Source organism: Botryllus schlosseri, chromosome 10 (genome assembly GCF_051294905.1).
Source record: "Botryllus schlosseri isolate E-star chromosome 10, Bs_hap1, whole genome shotgun sequence".
NCBI classification, from domain to species: Eukaryota; Metazoa; Chordata; class Ascidiacea; order Stolidobranchia; family Styelidae; genus Botryllus; species Botryllus schlosseri.
Window position 1 is genome coordinate 27724313 of NC_137245.1, and position 20563 is coordinate 27744875.

General features: G+C 37.5%; 1 protein-coding gene across 3 annotated transcripts in view; it reads right to left on the reverse strand.

Moving 5' to 3' along the window:
* Positions 1-20563, reverse strand: part of LOC145448424 (lipoxygenase homology domain-containing protein 1-like) — a 59668-nt gene that overhangs the window by 21502 nt on the left and 17603 nt on the right. For all 3 annotated transcript variants that reach the window (XM_080326811.1, XM_080326812.1, XM_080326810.1), the window contains 21 exons: positions 19895-20068; positions 18870-18981; positions 18052-18209; positions 17706-17883; positions 17333-17506; positions 16423-16527; positions 15999-16138; positions 15795-15930; positions 15368-15558; positions 14229-14416; positions 13523-13626; positions 12347-12513; positions 11944-12163; positions 10684-10838; positions 10230-10308; positions 9257-9335; positions 8887-8942; positions 3662-3694; positions 2683-2921; positions 779-918; positions 633-712 (listed from right to left, as the gene is read on the reverse strand). In XM_080326811.1, the coding sequence (XP_080182937.1) occupies positions 633-712; positions 779-918; positions 2683-2921; positions 3662-3694; positions 8887-8942; positions 9257-9335; positions 10230-10308; positions 10684-10838; positions 11944-12163; positions 12347-12513; positions 13523-13626; positions 14229-14416; positions 15368-15558; positions 15795-15930; positions 15999-16138; positions 16423-16527; positions 17333-17506; positions 17706-17883; positions 18052-18209; positions 18870-18981; positions 19895-20068 (2908 nt within the window). The remainder of the gene's footprint in view (positions 1-632; positions 713-778; positions 919-2682; positions 2922-3661; positions 3695-8886; positions 8943-9256; positions 9336-10229; positions 10309-10683; positions 10839-11943; positions 12164-12346; positions 12514-13522; positions 13627-14228; positions 14417-15367; positions 15559-15794; positions 15931-15998; positions 16139-16422; positions 16528-17332; positions 17507-17705; positions 17884-18051; positions 18210-18869; positions 18982-19894; positions 20069-20563) is intronic.

Consider the following 20563-nt stretch of genomic DNA (forward strand, 5'->3'; position numbering starts at 1 on the left):
TTAGCTTTTGCAAATTAGATTAGAATTATAACAATAGATACAGATTTTTTTATAAATTCCTTCACAATTAGAATGATAGCTAGTTTTATTTTCAAATTAAATTAGAGTTGAAACTATAGCTACAGGGCTTTTATCAAACTAAACTAGAATTGTACCTCTAGCTACATTTTTTCGAATTAGATAACAATTAGAATTAGAATGATAGCTACACAGTGTTTTTCCAATTAGATTTGAAATGGAATTGCAGCTACACAGTTCTTTTTCCAAATTGGAATGATACCTACACAGTTTTTTCAACTTAGATTACAATTAGAATGATAGCTACGTAGCTTTTTCGAAATTAGAGTATATTTAGAATAGTAGCTGTACAGTATTTTTCAAAATTAAACTAGAATTAGAATTATTGAATTCTCAACATCTTTGAAATTGCAATCAATTCCAATTCGCACAATACCATTCTTCTGTAACATCTTCAGGAGAGTCAGAAATTAGATTAGAATTAAAATGAGGGCATAGAAACTTTTCATCAATTATAATAAAATGAGATTACCTATAACTAGTCTAATTAGGCAACTACAATTATGCTGGAGGCTAAGTTTGTGGTTATGAGATTGATAGAAAAAGATAGTTACTCTTTAAAGTTTCCTGACCATCCGCAACCAAAGCCAGCTCACGAACAGTCTCACGATCATCATCAATATGAGACAGCCATCTGCAATTTCAAACATATCTCCCAATTACACACGGCAAAAGCCAAACACAGACTAAATGGACCTACCTGTTGCAAGGGAACAGCATTTGTCGTTTTGAGGCTACGTCTTGCAAGACAACTTTATCGAGATACCATGAGTCCCAGTCGCTGGTATGATTGTACTGAATGCGGATTTTGTAGATTTGTCCGATTTCGGGAATATCCACCTTTATTGCCACAAAGAGACGTCAAAATTACCGCAAATTTTATTACAAAGAGACGCTTAGGAGTACAGAATAAAATTTGAATAAAATATTCATATTTATTTCCGAAGCTTTTCGGCTGACCCTCGTCAGGCAGTGGCGTATCCAGGGGTTTTTTAGGGGGTCGGAACCCCCCTCCTTTTCAAAAGCCCAAAAATTGATGTCAAATATAGCCTCTAATATTTGCTAATTTATCAGTTCAACATATCCGTTTTCTCGTATGATAAGGCAAATATGGCGTCCTAATGATATTTAGGGGGTCTAAAACCCCTACAAAATATTGGAATCATGCGCCGAATTAGTCGCAAGGATAAAAAAAGTCATCATATTTCCCTAATTCCGTACGAATTCTGCGCTTGTTCAGCTACATTTTAGCTGTGGCAGTTGCCGAAGTTCTTAACTTTCTTCCCTCGATTTCTCTCCGCCTTGCTAAAACGAGAGACGCATTTTAGGAAAATCTAATCTAATTGGTCGATGCGATACGTAATTGCAAAGACGACCTTGTCGGCAATCAACATCGCCCGCGAATTTGCTGCACCTGCTCGCCTTGAAATCCTAATTAAGAATTGCACGGCGTGTTGATTGATCAGCGAGACGCAGACACGGCGGCACCAGTACGACAATGCTGTTCTCAAATCCACATTGTCTTCGTGGTTATCGGCGACCAATGGCCTACGATTGACATTCACATTTCAAAATACAAGCCTAGCAATCCACGTTCCCGATTGTTAGGCGGCTTGCTGTCGTTGAAATACAGGCTTATGTTGTCGCTGAATGGGACTGACTTGCGTGCTTGCAATTAAGACGAAGCAAGTTAACGCGCGATTTTCAAATGATACACAAATTCTTTCTGTTGGCTATTCCTTGCCAACGCTTCAGTTCTCTCGTTTTCCTAACTTTGTATATTTTCTGTGTGACGTCATAATTAGCGATATATATTGTTGCTGAACATAGTTATTCGAGTTCTCGCATTATTGCTGACGATATCCCCTGACGAGGGTCAGCCGAAAAGCTTCGGGAATAAATATGAATGTTTTATTCAAATTTTATTACGGAAATACTCTTGGAGGTACAGAGCTCCGATATACAATTGAATAGTATATTGATATTGAAATGAACCCGAATATTTTCGGCTGACTCTCGTCAGGAGTAATCGTCAGCAACTAGTAGAGAATTGGAAAAAACAATGTACATCCACAATCGTATCACAAGATAAGACAAGTTTACTTCAATGCCACTTTATTTGGAACAACCATAACAATTATGCTAGGGACGTAATGACTCGAGTCACGACGCGAATCACGATTTTTTGGTGACACGAATCGAGTCATTCTTTCAAATGCGTGAAATGACTAGGATACCCAAGACATTGTAACTTCAAAGAATAGTGAAGTCACCACCATATAGGGATTTCGTCTATCAGTCCTGTTACTTGGAAAATAGGTCAGAGACTTTTAAGACTGAGGAAAATTACGATATCGTGAGTCATTCTATCACTCGAGCAGAGTTGAAAAAAGTGGGTTGAACAGGATTGAACTAAAAATTGAACAGTGAACATAATGACTTGGACTCGACGCTAAACACAATGACTCGGACTTGACTTGATTCGAGTCAAAACTATGAAAGTCTAATTGACTTGTGACTCGGAACCTTGCGACTTGGATTCAACCCTGGATTTGAATTCGATAATTCTCTATTTAATCCCAAAAACGGTGCCATAAATATTACCTTGCATTCGTCAGTCTGACTTGGCTTGAAATAATTCGCGATCGTTGAAACACTTCTAGAACTGGCTCGAGATTTCCTTCTCAAAGTCGAATCTCTCCCAGATAGGAGAGATTGAAGCGGAAGCTCCCCGGTTTTACCCTCCTCTCCGTAAACAACCATCGTCACATGAGCGTCATGCGGGCAAGGGTTAGTGGTGGACTGCGGCCCAGTAGTGATCAAAACTTGATATTCGCCTCCGTCTAAAATTTGTTACCAATCAATCATTCATCAGACTTGGGAGAAATAGATAACAATTTAAGTGGTTACCTAAAGAAAAAATACTGAAAAAGATACAAGAAAAGTGTAAAGTGCGAAACAAGCCAAGCTAGGTCTACAGCTATTCCAGTGTTATTTGGGACAAACTGGGTGGCTACAATTCGATTCTAATCTAATTTGAAAAAAAAACTGTGCTGCATAACTAACATTTTGGCTCTAATTTTAATTTGTGAAATGTCTCTATGCTCACATTTTACCTCTAATATAATTTCTATTTTAGGTAAAACTAGGCCTAGAATACGTACTCTGTAAAATTTACAATCTTACTTTAATTTTTTCGGAGTAGGCTACTTTAGATTATTACAGTAATCTGAATTCTGGATTTCCTAAAAATGCTAGTTAAGAACTTGATAATACGAAATGAGTCAAGCTTGGCAATACAGACAATCTCCATTCTTATGATTATGAGAATACCTTGATTTGAACTAAACTTGTATTTTGTTGCGTTTCGTTCTCATTGGGAATTTAATTCAAATTGTAAGTTTTTGCGAATTCAGCCATTTCAATTATACTCTTATTTGGAAAAAAATGTGTAGCTTTAATTCTAATTTACTTTTGAAAATAATCTATCTAGATGTGATTTTAATTTCAATGCAATTTGGAAAAGTTGAAAATCCTTATTACAGCAAAATCAATTTTACAGAAAATACAGTGAAATAATTACCTGCGACGTCATGATCTTTATGATCTTCTTCTTCTAGAAAAGAAATTAATGCATTAGTTTTGCGATGAATATTTGACTAGCTAATTTCATCTCGAACGCTCTCGAACGGATTCCGACATATGAAATATGTGTGTAAAATTTGATGAAAATTTCGTTTTGAAATATGCTATTATGCAGCGAATAACAATACATTGACTCAAACTTCTAGATGACAAAATGATTTGTTAGCATGTGATCCAGCAGTTTACTTTGATAACTGCACGGCTGTTTATTCTTTTCACGACTTGCTTACGGGCAAAATCCTTGTTCGAAGCTCCATGACATAAGAATTGACTTTCGCTCGGAGAAATGCCAGTTCCGACATGACTAACACACTCCTTGTACGGAATCAGCATGGTAGGAAGCCTTGATATCATGAAATGCATCATTTGATTTGAATTGTCCTGTGATTCTTGTGGCAGATTTAACGTAGACGGTGTAACTACGGACATGCCTTGACTTTGAGCGTCAAACGGAGTTTCTAGCAGAAAATCATATACAAAAGGTGTAACTGCTTTATCTTCGTACTGAATATCATCTGTGTAATCCAGTTCAGACATTGTAACATCAGTGTCGCTGTCGGCAAAGCTACTTTCTAGTTCGAATATCGCGGAAGACGTGATTGAGGTAGAATCGTCGTTGCTCTTAAATTTTGGCACCATTTTTTTCATCGTCTTTTTGACTTTGTGGTTGAAATTTTTCAACGATTTTTTCAGCTTTTTGAAAGAATACTCGCGATGGTCCGCGGATTTTGGGATGGATTCTTGGCTTTCCGTGATTTTCAAGGCACGAATGTCATCGAGATTTAGGCTCGAATTTGGCAATGTTTCGCCACTCTTAGACTCGCCTGGAGTTTGCTGTGACTCGTCAGAGCATTTTTTGACCACAATATCTGATAAAGAATTTGTGTTTTTCTTGATTTTGCCGAGTTTGGTATCGATATGAATCACGGTGACTTCGTGGTCCAGCACAAAATTTGGTTGCAAATCTGGAGAAGGCACATTTTCCACAATCGCGTCAGATGTCGGGTTTAAATCTTGAACTTTTTTGGAATTTATCACAGTTGGAGTTGACGAATTGCCGGAATTTTCGGTCAACGTTGATCTTGAGATTTCTTCAATTTCTGGTTTTCGACCCGATTTTGGAGACTTTTCACGAGAAGTGGCTGGACTTGAAAATGGGTCTATTGCAGAAGATATTGGGTCTGGCATTTGAAATTTTGTCGAGCTTGTCAAAGTCCGATTTGAAGAATAGGTGATGCCTTCGGACAATATCGAGTTTGACATTTCTTCCAATTCTGGTTTTTGACTCGATTTTGGAGACTCTTGACGAGAATTGACCGAACTTGAATATCCCTCTTCCATTATATTTGACGAATTGCCAATACCTTCGGCCGACACCGATTTTGGGATTTCTTCAAATTCCGCTTTTTGTTTCGACTTTTGAGACTTGTGAAAATTTGAAAAGTTGTCTCCAAATATGCTTGACGTATCGCCTATACCTTCAGCCGATATCGATTTCGAGATTTCTTCAAATTCTGCTTTTTGACTTGATTTTGACGACTTGTCATGGAAATTGGTCGGACTTGAAATGAATTTCTCTTCAAATTTTACATCTTGTATGGAAATCTCATCAAAAACCGGATTTTGCTTGCTTTTATCAAAACAAATATTTCCTGAAAACCTCTGATCGCACGAATCGTGAATAATTTGATCCAAATTTTTCACGCCCAAATTCTCACACTCCAGATCTATGTTGACAAACCGATTTTTAATACATGCAGCTGATTGGTCGTCATTCTGTGAGTTTGCTCGAAATTTAGAGATTTTGCCTCCAACACTGGATTTTATATCCCTTGATGTCATGTACTTCAATTCTTGATTATCATCAGTATGTGGTTTTATACGCAGCAGCGGAGGAGCGGAACGACAAGCCTCCAAATTACCAGCAGATTTTTCAATACTCGATCCCGTAACAACAAGAAATTTGTCTTCTTCAAAACCGTATTCCATTTGAGGTGTATTTGTATTTGGGCTAGTATCCGACACAGATTGGCCAGCAACAGTTTCACTTTTAAATCTCGAATCAGACATGACCGCTTCGTCCTCAATATTACTTTGGTTCAAACACTCATGTCCATCACAAATTAAATCCGGCTGATCTATCAACGTGTCACATTGCAAAGAAGCCCCACCCCGCACCATCAAACATGAAGACTCTGTGTTTCTTTTACCAAGAGACGGATTCTTAACATCGTCTTGAGTGTCACACACAGAATGTTTTTCACGAGTCTCAATTTCCAAACCCAAAGTTGCTTGGTTTACATCTGCTTCAATATTTGCAGCCGACGAACTATCAACTGTATTAGATGTGTTGCATGCTAAATTCACAGCTAATTGATCAATTTGAGCGTCTCTTTTGACAGTAGATTGGTTCAAACTGCTTGCAATGTAAGTCAAACTTGTCTGAACTGCAGGCAAACTACATTGCCGGGCTGAAATTGATTGTATATCTTCCTTCACACTTAATGTAGATGTATCGTTGTCCAGATTCACTTTTCGCGCCTTTAAAAACGAGGGTTTGGGCAAAAACCTTCTGAAATCTAACTTTGAAATCAGCGCCTTCATCGGTGTATTATTTCGCATACCTGAATTTGATAAACCGGAATCATCTTGAATTTTCATGTCTGAAAAAGACTCTGTGCTGTTTGGCTGCTTAGAACATTTTTCAATACTGTCTTCTGTGTTCAAATCTACAATCTGATCAGCAGATTGCTGGAATTCTTCAGACAAAACCGCATCTGCAGTAAATGCGTTTGAATCTGATGCTTCTGTGTCGTTGAAGGCATCATTTTTAATTTGCTGCGAGCTTATTTTGAGGCAATTCTCAGAAATTTCATCATTACTAGAAAGTATATTCGGCAATTTTTCGGACTCAAGTTGAGTTGTTAATTGACTTTTTTCCACAAAATGATGTATCTCAGATGCTTTTGCATGGTTGGTAGATATTTCCGAGGTTTTTATTCCCTGCATTGTATCAAGACGCATGTCATCAGTGTCTATTTGCTGAGATTTTTCCTCGAATGTTGGCTGGAAAGACTCGCTTCGAATTGCATTATTCGAACAATCATGATCAAAAACTGCGCATTCTGGACTAGCAACGCTGTGAAATGACATACGTCTCTCATTCACAATATCAAGCCCTGAAATTTCAAACGCCTGTTCTTGTGTGATGTCACAGGGCGTTATCAATACGTCGTCATCCTGAGGCCACGAAAATTCCGCAAATCTTTTAACATTTCTTTTCGGAGTCATGACTGTCCCGGTGTCACGAAATTGCGGCTTAGACGAGTGATCCTCTGACATGCTGCGCATTGCGCTTATACGACGAGGCCTAACCCTGTTAATTTTGGGCAAAGATAATCCTCTTTTCAAACGCCGTGGGTTGATATTGTCACCGGAGCATTTGCACCCGATAATTTTTATGATAGTTGTAGCTGAACGCTCCATTTTTGGGGGCAAAATTGAGTCTTGTTTCTCAGTTTGAACTTGCACAGATTGACTTCTTGCCATACCAAAACTACGAGCGGTAGATGCGATTTTATCATTTGTTCTGATATTACTGATGCTACAATCAGGCGTGGTGCTATTAGCCTTTCCGTAAGACTGAAACCTTGACAATATGTGACTAATCATTTGTGGTGTTGTCAGTCTTTGATTAGTAGGCAATTGGTTGCCAATTTCTGGGCCTTGATATTGATTTTTCTTTGTGCTGGATTTAAGATTAGATTCAACGTCTGAGTTTTGAGAATCTGAGCTGCGTTCTTTTGAATTTTTCGTAGCTGTTTTCTTCCTTTTTATCTTTTTCTTTTGTGCAGACCTTTCCGAGACAGTCGATTGCACAGGCGGATTCCAAGCTGGGAATCCTGTGGACGCATATCCTGTAGTTTTTGACGACACCAATCGTTCACTGTGCGCTACCGACGACTTAAATCTGATCGCTGGATGCCCAAAATAAATTTCTAATTAATTTACATCAGGGTTGTTCAAAAATAACTTTTTTGTTCAAATTTTACTGGATAATTGATAAAATTGGTAGGTTCCCTAAAAAAACGTGCACTCCAAATTTGAGTCAATTCCGACTAATACTTTGAAAATTTTGAATATACTACAAACAGATAAAAAATAAATTTCAAATTTTTCTGTCTACCCCATGGAAGTAGTCTAATAAAAAGATAGCAGCAAATTTGGCTCAATTCAACTGGTAGAAGAAAAATTATTGGTGTTGAAATATGAAATAATAGTATTTACTGTGGATAATCTGACAATTATGAATGATAAACTCGCATAACTTCACTTATATGAGCTGGGATTGAGTCAAATTTGTTTTGCATTGTTTTTGTAGACAACTTAACTATTTCATGAATAGGCCAGTAAAAACTGATTCAAATAAATTCAAAATTTTCGAACTGATATAGCTTCACATGCATTAGTTGGAATTGAGTCAAATTTGGTGTGCAACGTTTTTTTAGCCGACCTAACATTTTGATCAAATAGCCACAAAGATTTGAAAATAAAATTTAATTTCTGAACAACCCTAACGTCAACAACAAAGCCAATAAACAGAGAACACACAAAGCAGGGGTCACTAACTCAAAATGGGCCAATTTTTCAACTTGGTTGGGGCAGCACAATATAGCAATATCTAAAGGAAAAGGCTCCACGATAATGCTGCATCACTCAATATACCATTTCCTGTTTTTGTCCAGAATATGTCCTGGCGGACCACATGCGACCCGCGGGCAGCGAGTTGGTGACTCTTGACACAGAGCATATTCAATTTGTCAACTAAACAAAGTCGGGCATACTAGAGCAGGACCAGTTGCGATACAAGTTCAGGTTTAAAGGCTTCCATGCATGGAAAAAGTATGGAAACTATCATTGCCGTTGATAATATCATTGTTATTGGAGGTGTATAATTTTAGTACTCGAAAAAAACATCCCTCACTACTAGGTCCGAATATTTACAATTAATACTCGGTTCAGATTTGAGCACCTGAGCCCTAGCCCCCATTTCATTTTTCATAATATTTAACATTAGAAAAAAACGCCGTTAGATGTTGAAATTGAACAGATTGGATACGTTACGGTTTGGTTTAAAGGTTGTCAAACAAAATGAGTACTTACGCTGCACTTGGATTTCACGTTCAATTTTTCCATCGTCTTGGCCATGATCGAGCCATCTTAAGAAAGAAAAGGAATACAACTATTATGAATTATTTTGTTCTTCAAATTTTTTTTAATTGATACAGAAGACTAGACAAGTAAGGCTTAATAAGAACTTTGCAAAAATTATTCCGTACAAATAAATAAAAATTATAGCATCTTGGAGATATATTCTTGGAGGTACACAACTCAATATAGGCTACAATTGAAAAGTATATTTATAATGATTCAGAACAGGCATTTCAATATCAATATTATTCCGCAACATCCTTGTACAGGTTAAAAATCTGAGACCTCCATTTGATGGAATGAAAAAAAAGTCAAAGCTTACTTATTACAAAAAAACACGTAGTCTTTCGTAGAATTGGAAGATTCTTTGATGACGACTTTGTGCAGAAACCATCCGCTCCCTAAATGGAAAAACCATTGCTAGCAGACTTGTACAAACTAACTGTCCAGTTAGTAATTAGCTACTGTTTTTTTTAGTGGTTCTAGTTCTGGTTGCGCATTTTGAAACGTGAGTAGTTCTAGTTCTAGTTGCGAAATTTTAAAAGTGAGTTATGCTGTCAACAAATCTCATAGACACCGGCAGGATTGGAGTGCCGATTTTCAGAGTCATAATAATAGTCTTCCGTGACCATAACACTAAATTGTCTGCATGTCCCAGATTATACACAATGCACATGATGTTGGCAGTGTATGGAAGAGTTGGAAAACGAGAAACTTTTGAGCTTTTTTCAGGTTGGATAAGACGTGGAATGATAGCTGTAAGTTTTTTCAGCTAAGATTAAAATTGGAATGACCGGTAGAACTTGGATATTGAAGTCAATTCAATGAGCTTCTTGGATGTACGAAACTTCAATATTAAATTGAATGGTATATTCGTATTGAAATGAACCCGAATATTTCCGGCTGACACTCGTCAGGGTAATCGTCAGCAACCGGTAGAGAATTGTAAAGAAAGTTGTGATACGATTGTTGATATACAAAGTTCTTTCCAATTCTCTACTGGTTGCTGACGGTTACCCCTGACCAGTGTCAGCTGAAAATATTCGGGTTCATTTCAATATCCATATACTATTCAATTGTATAAAATCAATCCCTAATTAGAAAGAAATACAACAAAAATTAAGTTAGGTTCAGATCAAAACGTTCCACACGATACCGTTCTCCTGTTGCAAACCACAAATAAGATTAGAATTAAAATGTGAGCACAGAAACATTTCACAAATTCCAGCTAGTTATCCAAATCTACAATATTGTCACATAATCACTGCGCATAAAATGCAACCTACATGTCGTACCTGGACCAAATCCATCGTGACCGATTCGAATTTTCTGCAAATCGCCCAAAGACACTGCGTCCACATCAAATAGATCCATCTGTAAATACAAACATCAACATCACAGAAACGGCCAGGTACCACGATTTGAGTACTCGAATCTGCGCCGAGTATTACTCCAAATGATTCCAGTAGAGTAGTGAGAAATTAATTTTTTCGAGTACTGAAATTAGACGCTCTTCGCCATTAAACATTAATTTATTAACGGGGGTTATTCGATACTATTTTTCGCTGCGGAAGCCTTGAAACCTCAATTGGTCGTATCGCAACATACAAAACATACACACTGATTGAAAAGTAAACGACGATGATATAATATATTCTCGAACACTCAATTCAGAATCAAATCACTCAGGTACTAGATTTTGCCCAGACTTACCCCAAAACACAGCTTCCAAAATGTTGACCCACTCACCTGAGATTCTTGGAACTTGATAGTGTTGGTTTTTGACTTGATCAAAGGACGGACACCGGTGTCGCCGTCTGTACCGTACATGCAAATATATACGTTCGCGTCCGTGTCGCTGCCCAGAATGCTGCCCGTGTACACCATCACTTGGTACGTCAGCACTGAACACAGAACATTACATTTCAACATAAGAGCTAATATTGGTTCAATGGATTTCAGGGAATGGCAAAAAACATTAGTTCTTCGCATACATTCTCACAATATAATACAATGTCACTTTCTAGGGCAGTGGTTCCCAACCTTTTTTGCTGTCACAGACCCCTTTAGACAATGGCTTAATTTTGCCTGGAACTCAATTTACATACTATTGACTATTGTAATAATTATGCTACGTAACTAATGTACTGTGTCAGATTATTGTTGCTGTTGTTGAAGAAAGAAAGAACAAAATACACCATCGGCATAAAATTGAATAAATAATTGCCATCAGGGTTGTAATGACTCGAGTCCGACTCAAATCACGATTTTTTTTTACTCGACTTGCCTCGAGACAATTTTTTAAATGCGTAAAATGACTCGACTTGAGTCAATTTGGGTATTGACTTGACTTGTACTCGATTCATTATGCAATGTGCATGACTCGAGTCTAGGACGGCCAATACAGACATTTCACTTACTTGGGAAAATAGTTAAGTCCTCACATTATTGGTATTTCGTCTATCAGTCCCGATACTTGGAAAATAAGGTCAAAAACTGTTAGCACAGTAGAGAAATATGATATTATGAATGCGAGCCATTCTATATCACTCGAGCAGAGTTGGAAAAAATGGATGTAACTGGATTGAACTTAAAGCTGAACGGTGAACACAATGACTTGGACTCGGCACTCTACTCAATGACTTGGACTCGGACTTGACTCGGTGGTAAATTGAAAATGACTAAGCTTGACTCCAGTCAAAACAACAGTAAAAGTGAAATTGACTTATGATTTGGAACCCTGTGACTTGGTTACAACCCTGATTAACATTAACGAAATAAAGTAACTAGAAAAAAGTGGGGAAATATATATCAATAAAGATTGAGGTTCACAGCCTTCCAGAATGGAAAACAGCATCGAAACTATAATTTGCATCGATAAATTAACATTTAGTGGCAAGGAGGGTATAATTTCAGTACTCAAAAAGGTCATTGCTTACTACTCGATTAAAATTATCAGAATTAATACTATATTCAGATTATTTCAGCCTTACTTCTAAATCTACATACCTGGCGGTGTCTCAATCCCTGGCTTCGGAATTGGAATTTCTGTGAACAGCTGAAAACCGTCTCTATCAACCGCGAGCCATTTTTTCACGGGCAACCTCAAAACGGTGTCGTTGTTGGGGTCCACCAGTTTCAGACTTTCCAAGAACCAGGCCGGATTGGGGCCGCCGTTGTCGTGACTCATGCGGATTTTGTGGAGGTCTTTGATTCCTGACATTGAGACCTGGAATAAAATTGAATTTTTTTATATTTCTTTTCACACATCGCTAGAAGCCAAGTCTACTTCTTAGCTACTTTCTCAAGCTAATTTCCAGGCGTTCATTTTCATTTGAAGCAGTCTCAATAGGTTGTGGAAATAGAAACTTATACTTACAATCTACTCACAACAACTATTGTGAGACACTACCTTGAACTTGACAGTTTTTCCAGGTTCAAATTTCCCGTCCGCGCCTCCTTGCAAGATGACATTGCCCGAATTTGAGCCGTCCAGACCGCAAGCGTAGAACGTGACGTTGGCGCTGGTACCGCCATCCGGGACCGAACCGGTCTTCACGCAGAGTTTCCACTCTCCATCTGTAACGTCGGGCACAGATTTGTACAAAACGCTGGATTTTGAAAATGCGCAACCGCAACTAGAACTACTCATTCGAAATACGCAGCTAGACTTAGAACTAGAGCTACTCATTTTCTCAAATGCTCGTTTTTCAAAATTTGCGACTAGAACTAGATCTACTCACTTTTCCAAATGCGCAACTAAAGGTAGATCTGCCCATTATCCAAAATTTTCAACAAGAACTATTCAATTTGCAAAATCCGCAGCGAGAACTAGAACTAGAACTACTCATTTTTTCAAACACACAACTAAAACTTATTATCTGCTCACATTTTAAAATTTGCAACTAGAAGTACTCACTTTTCAAAATCCGCAACGAGAACTAGATCTGCTCACGAGGCCTATTCAAAATTTGCATATAGAACTACAACTACTCACATTTCAAAATCCGCAACGAGAACTATAGAGCGACTCACTTTCCCAAATGCGCAACTAAAACTTATTATCTGCTCACTTTCGAAAATTTGCAACTGGAACTACAACTAGTCACTTTTCAAAATCCGCAACGAGAACTAGCGACTCAATTTTCCAAATGCGCAACTAAAACTAGATCTGCTCTCTTTTCAAAATTTTCAAATTTTCAAAACTAGAACTAGAACAACACAAAATGCCAGTAGTTAGCTAACTTTCAACAAACTTGAAAATATTTAGCTCTAACAAATTGAACTAGAATTAAGATGATAGATACTTATTTTTATAATTAAATTAGGATTAGAAATTATTGAATTGCTGAAAAACTTTGAAACTGAATTCATATTCCATATCTCAGATTATTACAACAAAAATCAGAGTTCAATTCTCATAAGTATGAGAATTGAGAATGCGTGTACGCCTAGCTTGACTTGTCACACATGATACAGTTTTCTCGTAGCATTTTTGAGAAAAGCAGAGACGAGATAATAGGTGAAATGTGAGCATAGAAACGTTTCAAGTCCGTTCAGGAATCAAATTTCTCATCGCCAAACCTACCTTTGAAGTTGACTTCGTCATTAGAAGCCTTGCTGATGTCACGCACTTCTGATAGCGACAAATTGATGGCAGAGCTGGATCCGGCTTTCTTCAGCCCCAACCATCTACAGAGTTTAAACAGCGCGTCAAAACAAGCTCGCTAATCTCTGACCCAAACTCGTTTAAACTGAAGTTTGCGTTCAGCTCCTACAGCGGAAGCAAATTTATTGAAGTAAAAAATTGTGGATTTGGAAAAAATAGCATTTAAGGTGGCAAATTCTTCTATGATTCATTATAGATCTACCCACCGCGAATACTATGATTTGAAATTGTTAATTTTTAACATCAATAACTTCGCTTCTACAATTAGAATTGAGCCATGGTCTCAAACTCGAGCTAGCAGATTTGATTTGATATGACTTGATATTAGGGACGCTAAGTGCAATGGAACAAATAAAAATTTAATGCTGCCTCAACTGAAATTGATGATCTCAAACAATAACACTTGAGGAAAGTCGGTATTTGGATCGAAAAGGATGATTTTGAGAATGGTAAATATACAATTGAATAATATATCTGTCTTGAAATAAACCGGAATATTTTCGGCAGGGTTAATCATCAGCAACTAGCAAACAATTCAATAGAGGATTGTATATCAACAATCGTACCACCAAATATTTGGGTATTCTGTAACTCCGAGAGTGTTTTGAAATAGTAAACATGTTACTTGTTACAGGAAAAAACATATTCCATGGTGGCGCCCTGTGATTCCCGAACCACAATCTCCTCACACAGCCAAGCGGGGTAGGGCGTGTTGGAGGCCAGCTTGGACGAATTCTTCAGCAACGTGGGACAGGATAGTGTACATTTTGTAAGTGCACCGATGGAGACGGCTTCAATTTCAAAAGTGTCAACCTGAAATGGAACGTTGGTTCTTGAAATTGAAAATGTAGCAATGCACATTAGAGTTGTTCAAAAATAACTTTGTTTTTTTTCCGTATTCCGGGGATTCACTTATTACTTTGATTAGTTGCCTGAAAAATGCTGCACACCAAATTTGGCTCGATTCCAACTGGTAGATGTGAACGCACAGGATATTATAAAAAAAATTAAAAGTGAGATTCCAAATTTTACTGTCAACCCCATGAAATGGTTGAGTTGTCTACAAAAACGATGCAGAACAAATTTGACGCAATTCCAACCCGTAGAAGCGAAGTTATTTGAGTTTTTCATTCATAATTCTGGGATTATCCAACCCACCGTCAATGCTATTTATGCGAATCCAAAATTTTCAACTGCAATACCTTCGCTTCTACCGATTGGAAGTAAGCAAAAATGGGTAAGCATGGTTCTTTTAGGCAACTTAACCATACGGGGTTGACAGTGAAATTTGTATATTTTCCTCAATTTTTTTGTAATGAATTCAAAATTTTCAAACTCTCATGCGTTCACATCTACCAGTTGGAATCGGGCAAAGTGCGCAACGTTTTATTAGGCAACCTAGAATTTAATTGATCAGTCAATCCCCGGAATCCGGAGGAAAAATGTTATTTTTGAACGATTTTGTGATGCGACCATCGCCCGATCAAGGTTTCGAAGTTCCCACATTTGAAATTATAATCTGCTGTCATGATGCAGAGGGTGTCTCGCCTGGTCACATTGATAAAAACAAGCCCAAAAGCACTTTCTAATTGACAAAGTCTTAAGTGTAAATATAAAGTTGTTTTTTTGTTGCCAAAAATCAATATCGCAGAAGTGGAAGTTGTCTAAAATCATAGACATATCTGAGTAAATTTTCAAATCAGTGAGCAATCGAATAATTGCGAGAGAATATATTTATAATATTTATCTCAAATTACTACTGACCTGATTCGGCATGAAAGCCTTTTTAATGGATTCTTTTTTCCCGTCGTTTTGCGCGAAACTGCGTTTCTGCAACAGGCGCCGGCCCGTGTCGCCCCATTCGCCCCACAGGCACAGAAACACGACCGGGGCGTTTTTGCTCGAATAATTGGACGAATTTTTAGAGGTCTTCATTTGAACGTGGTAGCGGAGCACTAAGAAATCAAAATTTGATGAAATGAAAAATAATCTACATGAAAAGAACAATTATGTAAAATAAAAAAATGAAATACATTTGATAAAATTTTGCAATTGAAAATTTTTACAAATTTTATTATCAAATAAAATGAAAAATATTGATGGAAAATAAAAAAATTTGAAATAAAAACTCTAATATTTCATACAAAATTTATCATCAAATCCAGAAATGACAAGAGAGTATAATGCTCACTTTGTAATTCGCCATCAAAACCTTCCGCAATCGCAGGTAACTCTCTCAAAGTGTCGCCGTCGTCGCGATTCCTTGATATCCAACGATTGAATTTGAATCGGAAGATCTCGTTGGTCATCATATCTTTCATTTTGACCTGATACAAAAATGCAATGTACAGATTATCATATACGGCACAGAGATCAATTTCAAAATGGTTCCAACCTGCTTCAACCGCCAATCGCAATTAGACGAGGCCTCTTCGACGCCGATTCGAATTTTATACAGCCGACCGATTTCGGCAAAATTCGCTTCAAATTCATCGGTTTGACCGCATTGGAATATTCCTTTTTCATGTCCTTTCCCTGCAAGGTTACATTCAACCATGTTTGTTATTAGAAGACAACTGTTTAGTTACAGAACTTTAATTTACAGTTGAATAGTATATTGATATTGAAATGAACCCGGATATTATCGGCTGACACTCATCAGGGGTAATCGTCTGACACTAGTAGAGAGTTGGAAAGAACATTTTATGCTAACATTGGTATCATCATTATTATTATTTGGTAATAAAATCATGTTATGATGCTTATAATAACAAATTTCTTCCGCACCATCAGCAAATTTTTTTTAAAAGTTCAATTACCTAGCGTGATGTTGGCAGATCTTCCTTGATCTCCGTATGCGGCAATCGTGACGACTTCTTTTGTTCCTGCGTTGCCGGTGGTCACATAAATTCGGAAATCTCCGTCTGCGGTGTTGAAAAACAAAAATGGGTGAGACGCGTTCCTTTCAGATGATAGTTGGACAAGAAAATATTTGGCCTCTACTAATTAGATTAGAATTTTGGTGACACAATTTTTTTTACAAATTAGATTAGAATTAGAATGATATTTACATATTCTTTCCGAACTAGATTACAATTAGAATGATAGCTACACATATTTTTACAAACTAGATTACAACTAGAATTAAAATCATAGCGACATAGTCTTTCCAAACTAGATTACAATTAGAATTACAGCTACACACTTTTTTTACAAATTAGATTAGGATGATAGTTGCATATTCTTTCCAAACTAGATTACAATTAGAATGATAGCTACACAAATTACAAATTAAATTATAAATAGAATTATAGCTACGACTATTTTTCCAAACTTGGTTAGTATTAAAATGATAGCTCAACAATTTTATCCAAATTATATCAGAATTAGAATTGGTGAACTCGCAAAAACTTGGAAATTGTATTCAATTCCGAATTAGAAAGAAATAAAACAAAAAACAAGTTCAGTCCATATCAAATTATGTTTCATTTTCATAAGCACGAGAATGACAAATGTCTGTAAAGCAAGCTTGGCTCCTTTCATACGACACAGTTCTCCTGCAGCATACTCAGGAAAATTAGAAATTAGATCAGAATGAAAATAAGAACATAGAAACATTTCTCATGTTAGATTAGAATTAGATTAACGGTGTTGCCTTCTAATTAATTTAATTATACAATTAGAATTAACTAGCTGTCCAAGTCTGTTTAAAATCAAGCAGATACCAACCGTTGGGTCCAGGGCTGCCGTACTCCCTCGACCGTACGAGAGCCGTGTTTTTCAGAGTCAGACTGGCCAGCGTTTTGGACGAATGCTTTCTGTTCTGTTCCGAGATCTCGGGGAGCGCGAACGAAGTCTCGGGGGTCCGATAAGGAGAAGCTTTGCCCTGTTTTTTCTCTCCGACTAAAGGGCGGTACAGGGTTTCAGAAAAAATGTCGATCTTGATAGATTTGTCAATCACGAAGCAAAATTCACGAATTGAAATCAGCGTGGTTTTAAGAATCCGTATGCAGGGTCAGTAGGGTTGTTCAAAAATAACTCTTTTTTACGAATTCCGGGGATTCTCTACTTAAATTGTTAGCTTGTTAAAACAAAAACCTACATTTGATCACTTCAGGATAAAACCGTGTGTTGCCGTCTCCCGTATCCACGGTCGGTCTTGCTTTACCGTTCGAGCTGAGTCCGATAAAGACTCCTCTGTGCTTCATGGATTGCAGAGTGACGTAAGCTCCGTGCTTGTATTTTTGCACTTTGAAATGACAGTAAACGTCCCCGGTACCCTGAAAGCAAACAAGAATATTTTGAGTTACCCCGACTGCAATGGGTAAACAACTTAGTTGTAAAACAATGTTTTTGAATTAATATTCGAATTATTAAAAAATTGGAAAACATTTCAAAATTTGAACAAATTTATTTTTAATATAAAAATAAATTCAAATTAATTTCACCAGTCCGTCACACTGTCCGTCTTTTATTCTCAGATATCTCCTCGAGTTTTTCTCGCACTGGAACATTCTGACGCCCTCCGCGACTTTGACGACTCGGAAATGCGCCAGCTGCGGGGCTGCCGAATATCCCGGCGACTTGCTGATCGTCTTCGAACTCCCTGTTTCATAGATATTACGAGAGTCCTTGAAGAAATTTGTCAGGGGGCCAGCCACACGAAAATGAATAAACTAGAACTAGAACTACCCGCAACTAATACTGGAACTACTCACTTTACAAAATGTATAATTAGAACTAGAACTATAGTTCAAAATTGTTGTTCAAAATTTGGAAAATGTTTGGAATACTGCGTATCCATGGCTTATTCTGTAGATTATTGTTAAAAAACAAATTTTGAACAACCCTACTATAAACATTTCAAAACTAGCAACTAGAGTTAGAACTGCTCACTTTTCAAAATGCGCAATGAAAAGTAGAACTACTCACTTTTTAGAACTAACAACTAGAACTACTCACTTTTCAAAACTCACAAATAGAACTAGAACTAGAACTAGAACTACATACTTTCCAAAACTCGCAAATAGAACTAAAACTACCAACGTTTCAAAATGTACAACAAGATCTAGAACTATAACTACCGGTACTCACATTTCAAAACTCGCAACCAGAGCTAAAACCAGAACTACTAAAAAAACAGTGCTTTGTTCACCGCCAACTAGATTGACAGTTTATAAAGGTCGAATCTACTTGGATAGCACTGGTAACTACTTTGGACACTTCTGTGACATATAACCCCGGGTACCCAACAGTGCTTAAATACCTGCAATGTCTCCTCGGTGTCCGGTGCCCACAACATCCCCGGCTCCTGTAACAACTAAAGCTTGAGTTGCACTGGTATTGAAAAGTATCACCGAGTTATTCCTGAAGCAACCCTGAAATGTTAAACAGAAAGCGTGTAGCCTACCGATCAACAGGCAGAGGTGGTCAAAGTAGTCAAGAAAGCTACTCAAGTAGAAGTAGAAGCAGCGACGCAAAAATCTACTCAAGTACGAGTAGAAGTACTTGTTCCATAAGCAACGTAAAACTACTTGAAGTAGAAGTAGAATTGACTGACTATAAAAGTACTCAAGTAAGTAAGTAGTTGTGAAAACGATCCTAATTCGTTAACATGGATTGTAAAAAGGCGAAACTTGAGCTATGCGAAAGGTGACGAGCTTGATTCATATTGGGATCGAACCCACGACCTACCGCTCGAGAAGCCGGACGCATAACCATTACACTATCTCGCATGGACATGCTAGATTACGATATGACAAGTAAATGCTAGATTGCGAAACATCAGTTTCAAACGTTATGATGAGCCATATATACCGTGATGAATTACTTCATATGGGCGAAGGGCGACAATGTGGTGTAAATGGAACCACGCCAGCCCGCGACCTAAATTATATTCACCGATACTTTCGTGAAATCACACCGGTCACTCCGTATCCACTGCGCGTGAAGCGCGACGAAAATTCTGGGCTTTGCTAAACTTCTATGATAATTAAATGTTTTTACTCCGTGAAAACAACCTCGAAATGTCGCAGGCTATCTTCCTGATTGGAAGATTGAACTACTTCTACTTGACAAACTGAAAATAGCGAGAAGTAAGTAAGTAGATCACAAAATATTACGAAGTAGAAGTAGCGAAAATCAGATCTACTTGAGTAAGTACCAGAAGTAGAGGAAAACTACTTGAGTACTTCGAAAAAGTAGAAGTACTTCGTTACTGACCACCTTTGTCAACAGGAAATTTATAGCGATTGCAATGCAAGCAGTCAAGGCATGAAAACATCCAACTACCTTGACGTAAACATTAAATTGTCTGCCTGTAGACGTTGGATGTCCGCGCGTGTCTGTTGGTTTGCCGTTGCCGTCAATGCTAACGTAGTGTCCACGGTACCGACATGATTCCAATATCACCGACCGGTCGGGCTGAACTTTTACCGTGAACTCACAGAAGCTCCCACCCTTTCCCTAGAAGCAAAACACATCTCCATCCAAGACTGGATATCAGTTTATATGATACCAAGCTACAAAACTTTGGAATACACTCTTGGAGGTACCAAGCGTTACTATATGTTTGGATAATACATTCATATTGAAACAAAAAACGTTACGTAGAAGTGGAAGTAGTCTAAGAGTTTAAGAGTGAGGCAAATGAGTATATTTTGAATGTGAGGGATTTATTCCACACAAGCCGAGTTACGTTTATTGATATAAAAATTTCTTTCCAATTCTCTACTAGCTGCTGACGATTAACCCTGACAAGTGTCAGCCAAAAATATCCAGGTTCCTTTCAATATGAATATACTATTCAATTATATATTGAAGTTCTGTACCTCCAGGAAGCTCAACAAGCAGAGTTGTAAAAAAATAGTTGAAAACTACTTGAACTCGAAACTGAACTGTAATAAACAGTATGACTCGGACTCGACCCTACAAGTAGAAGTTAAGATTCCCAAGTAAGCA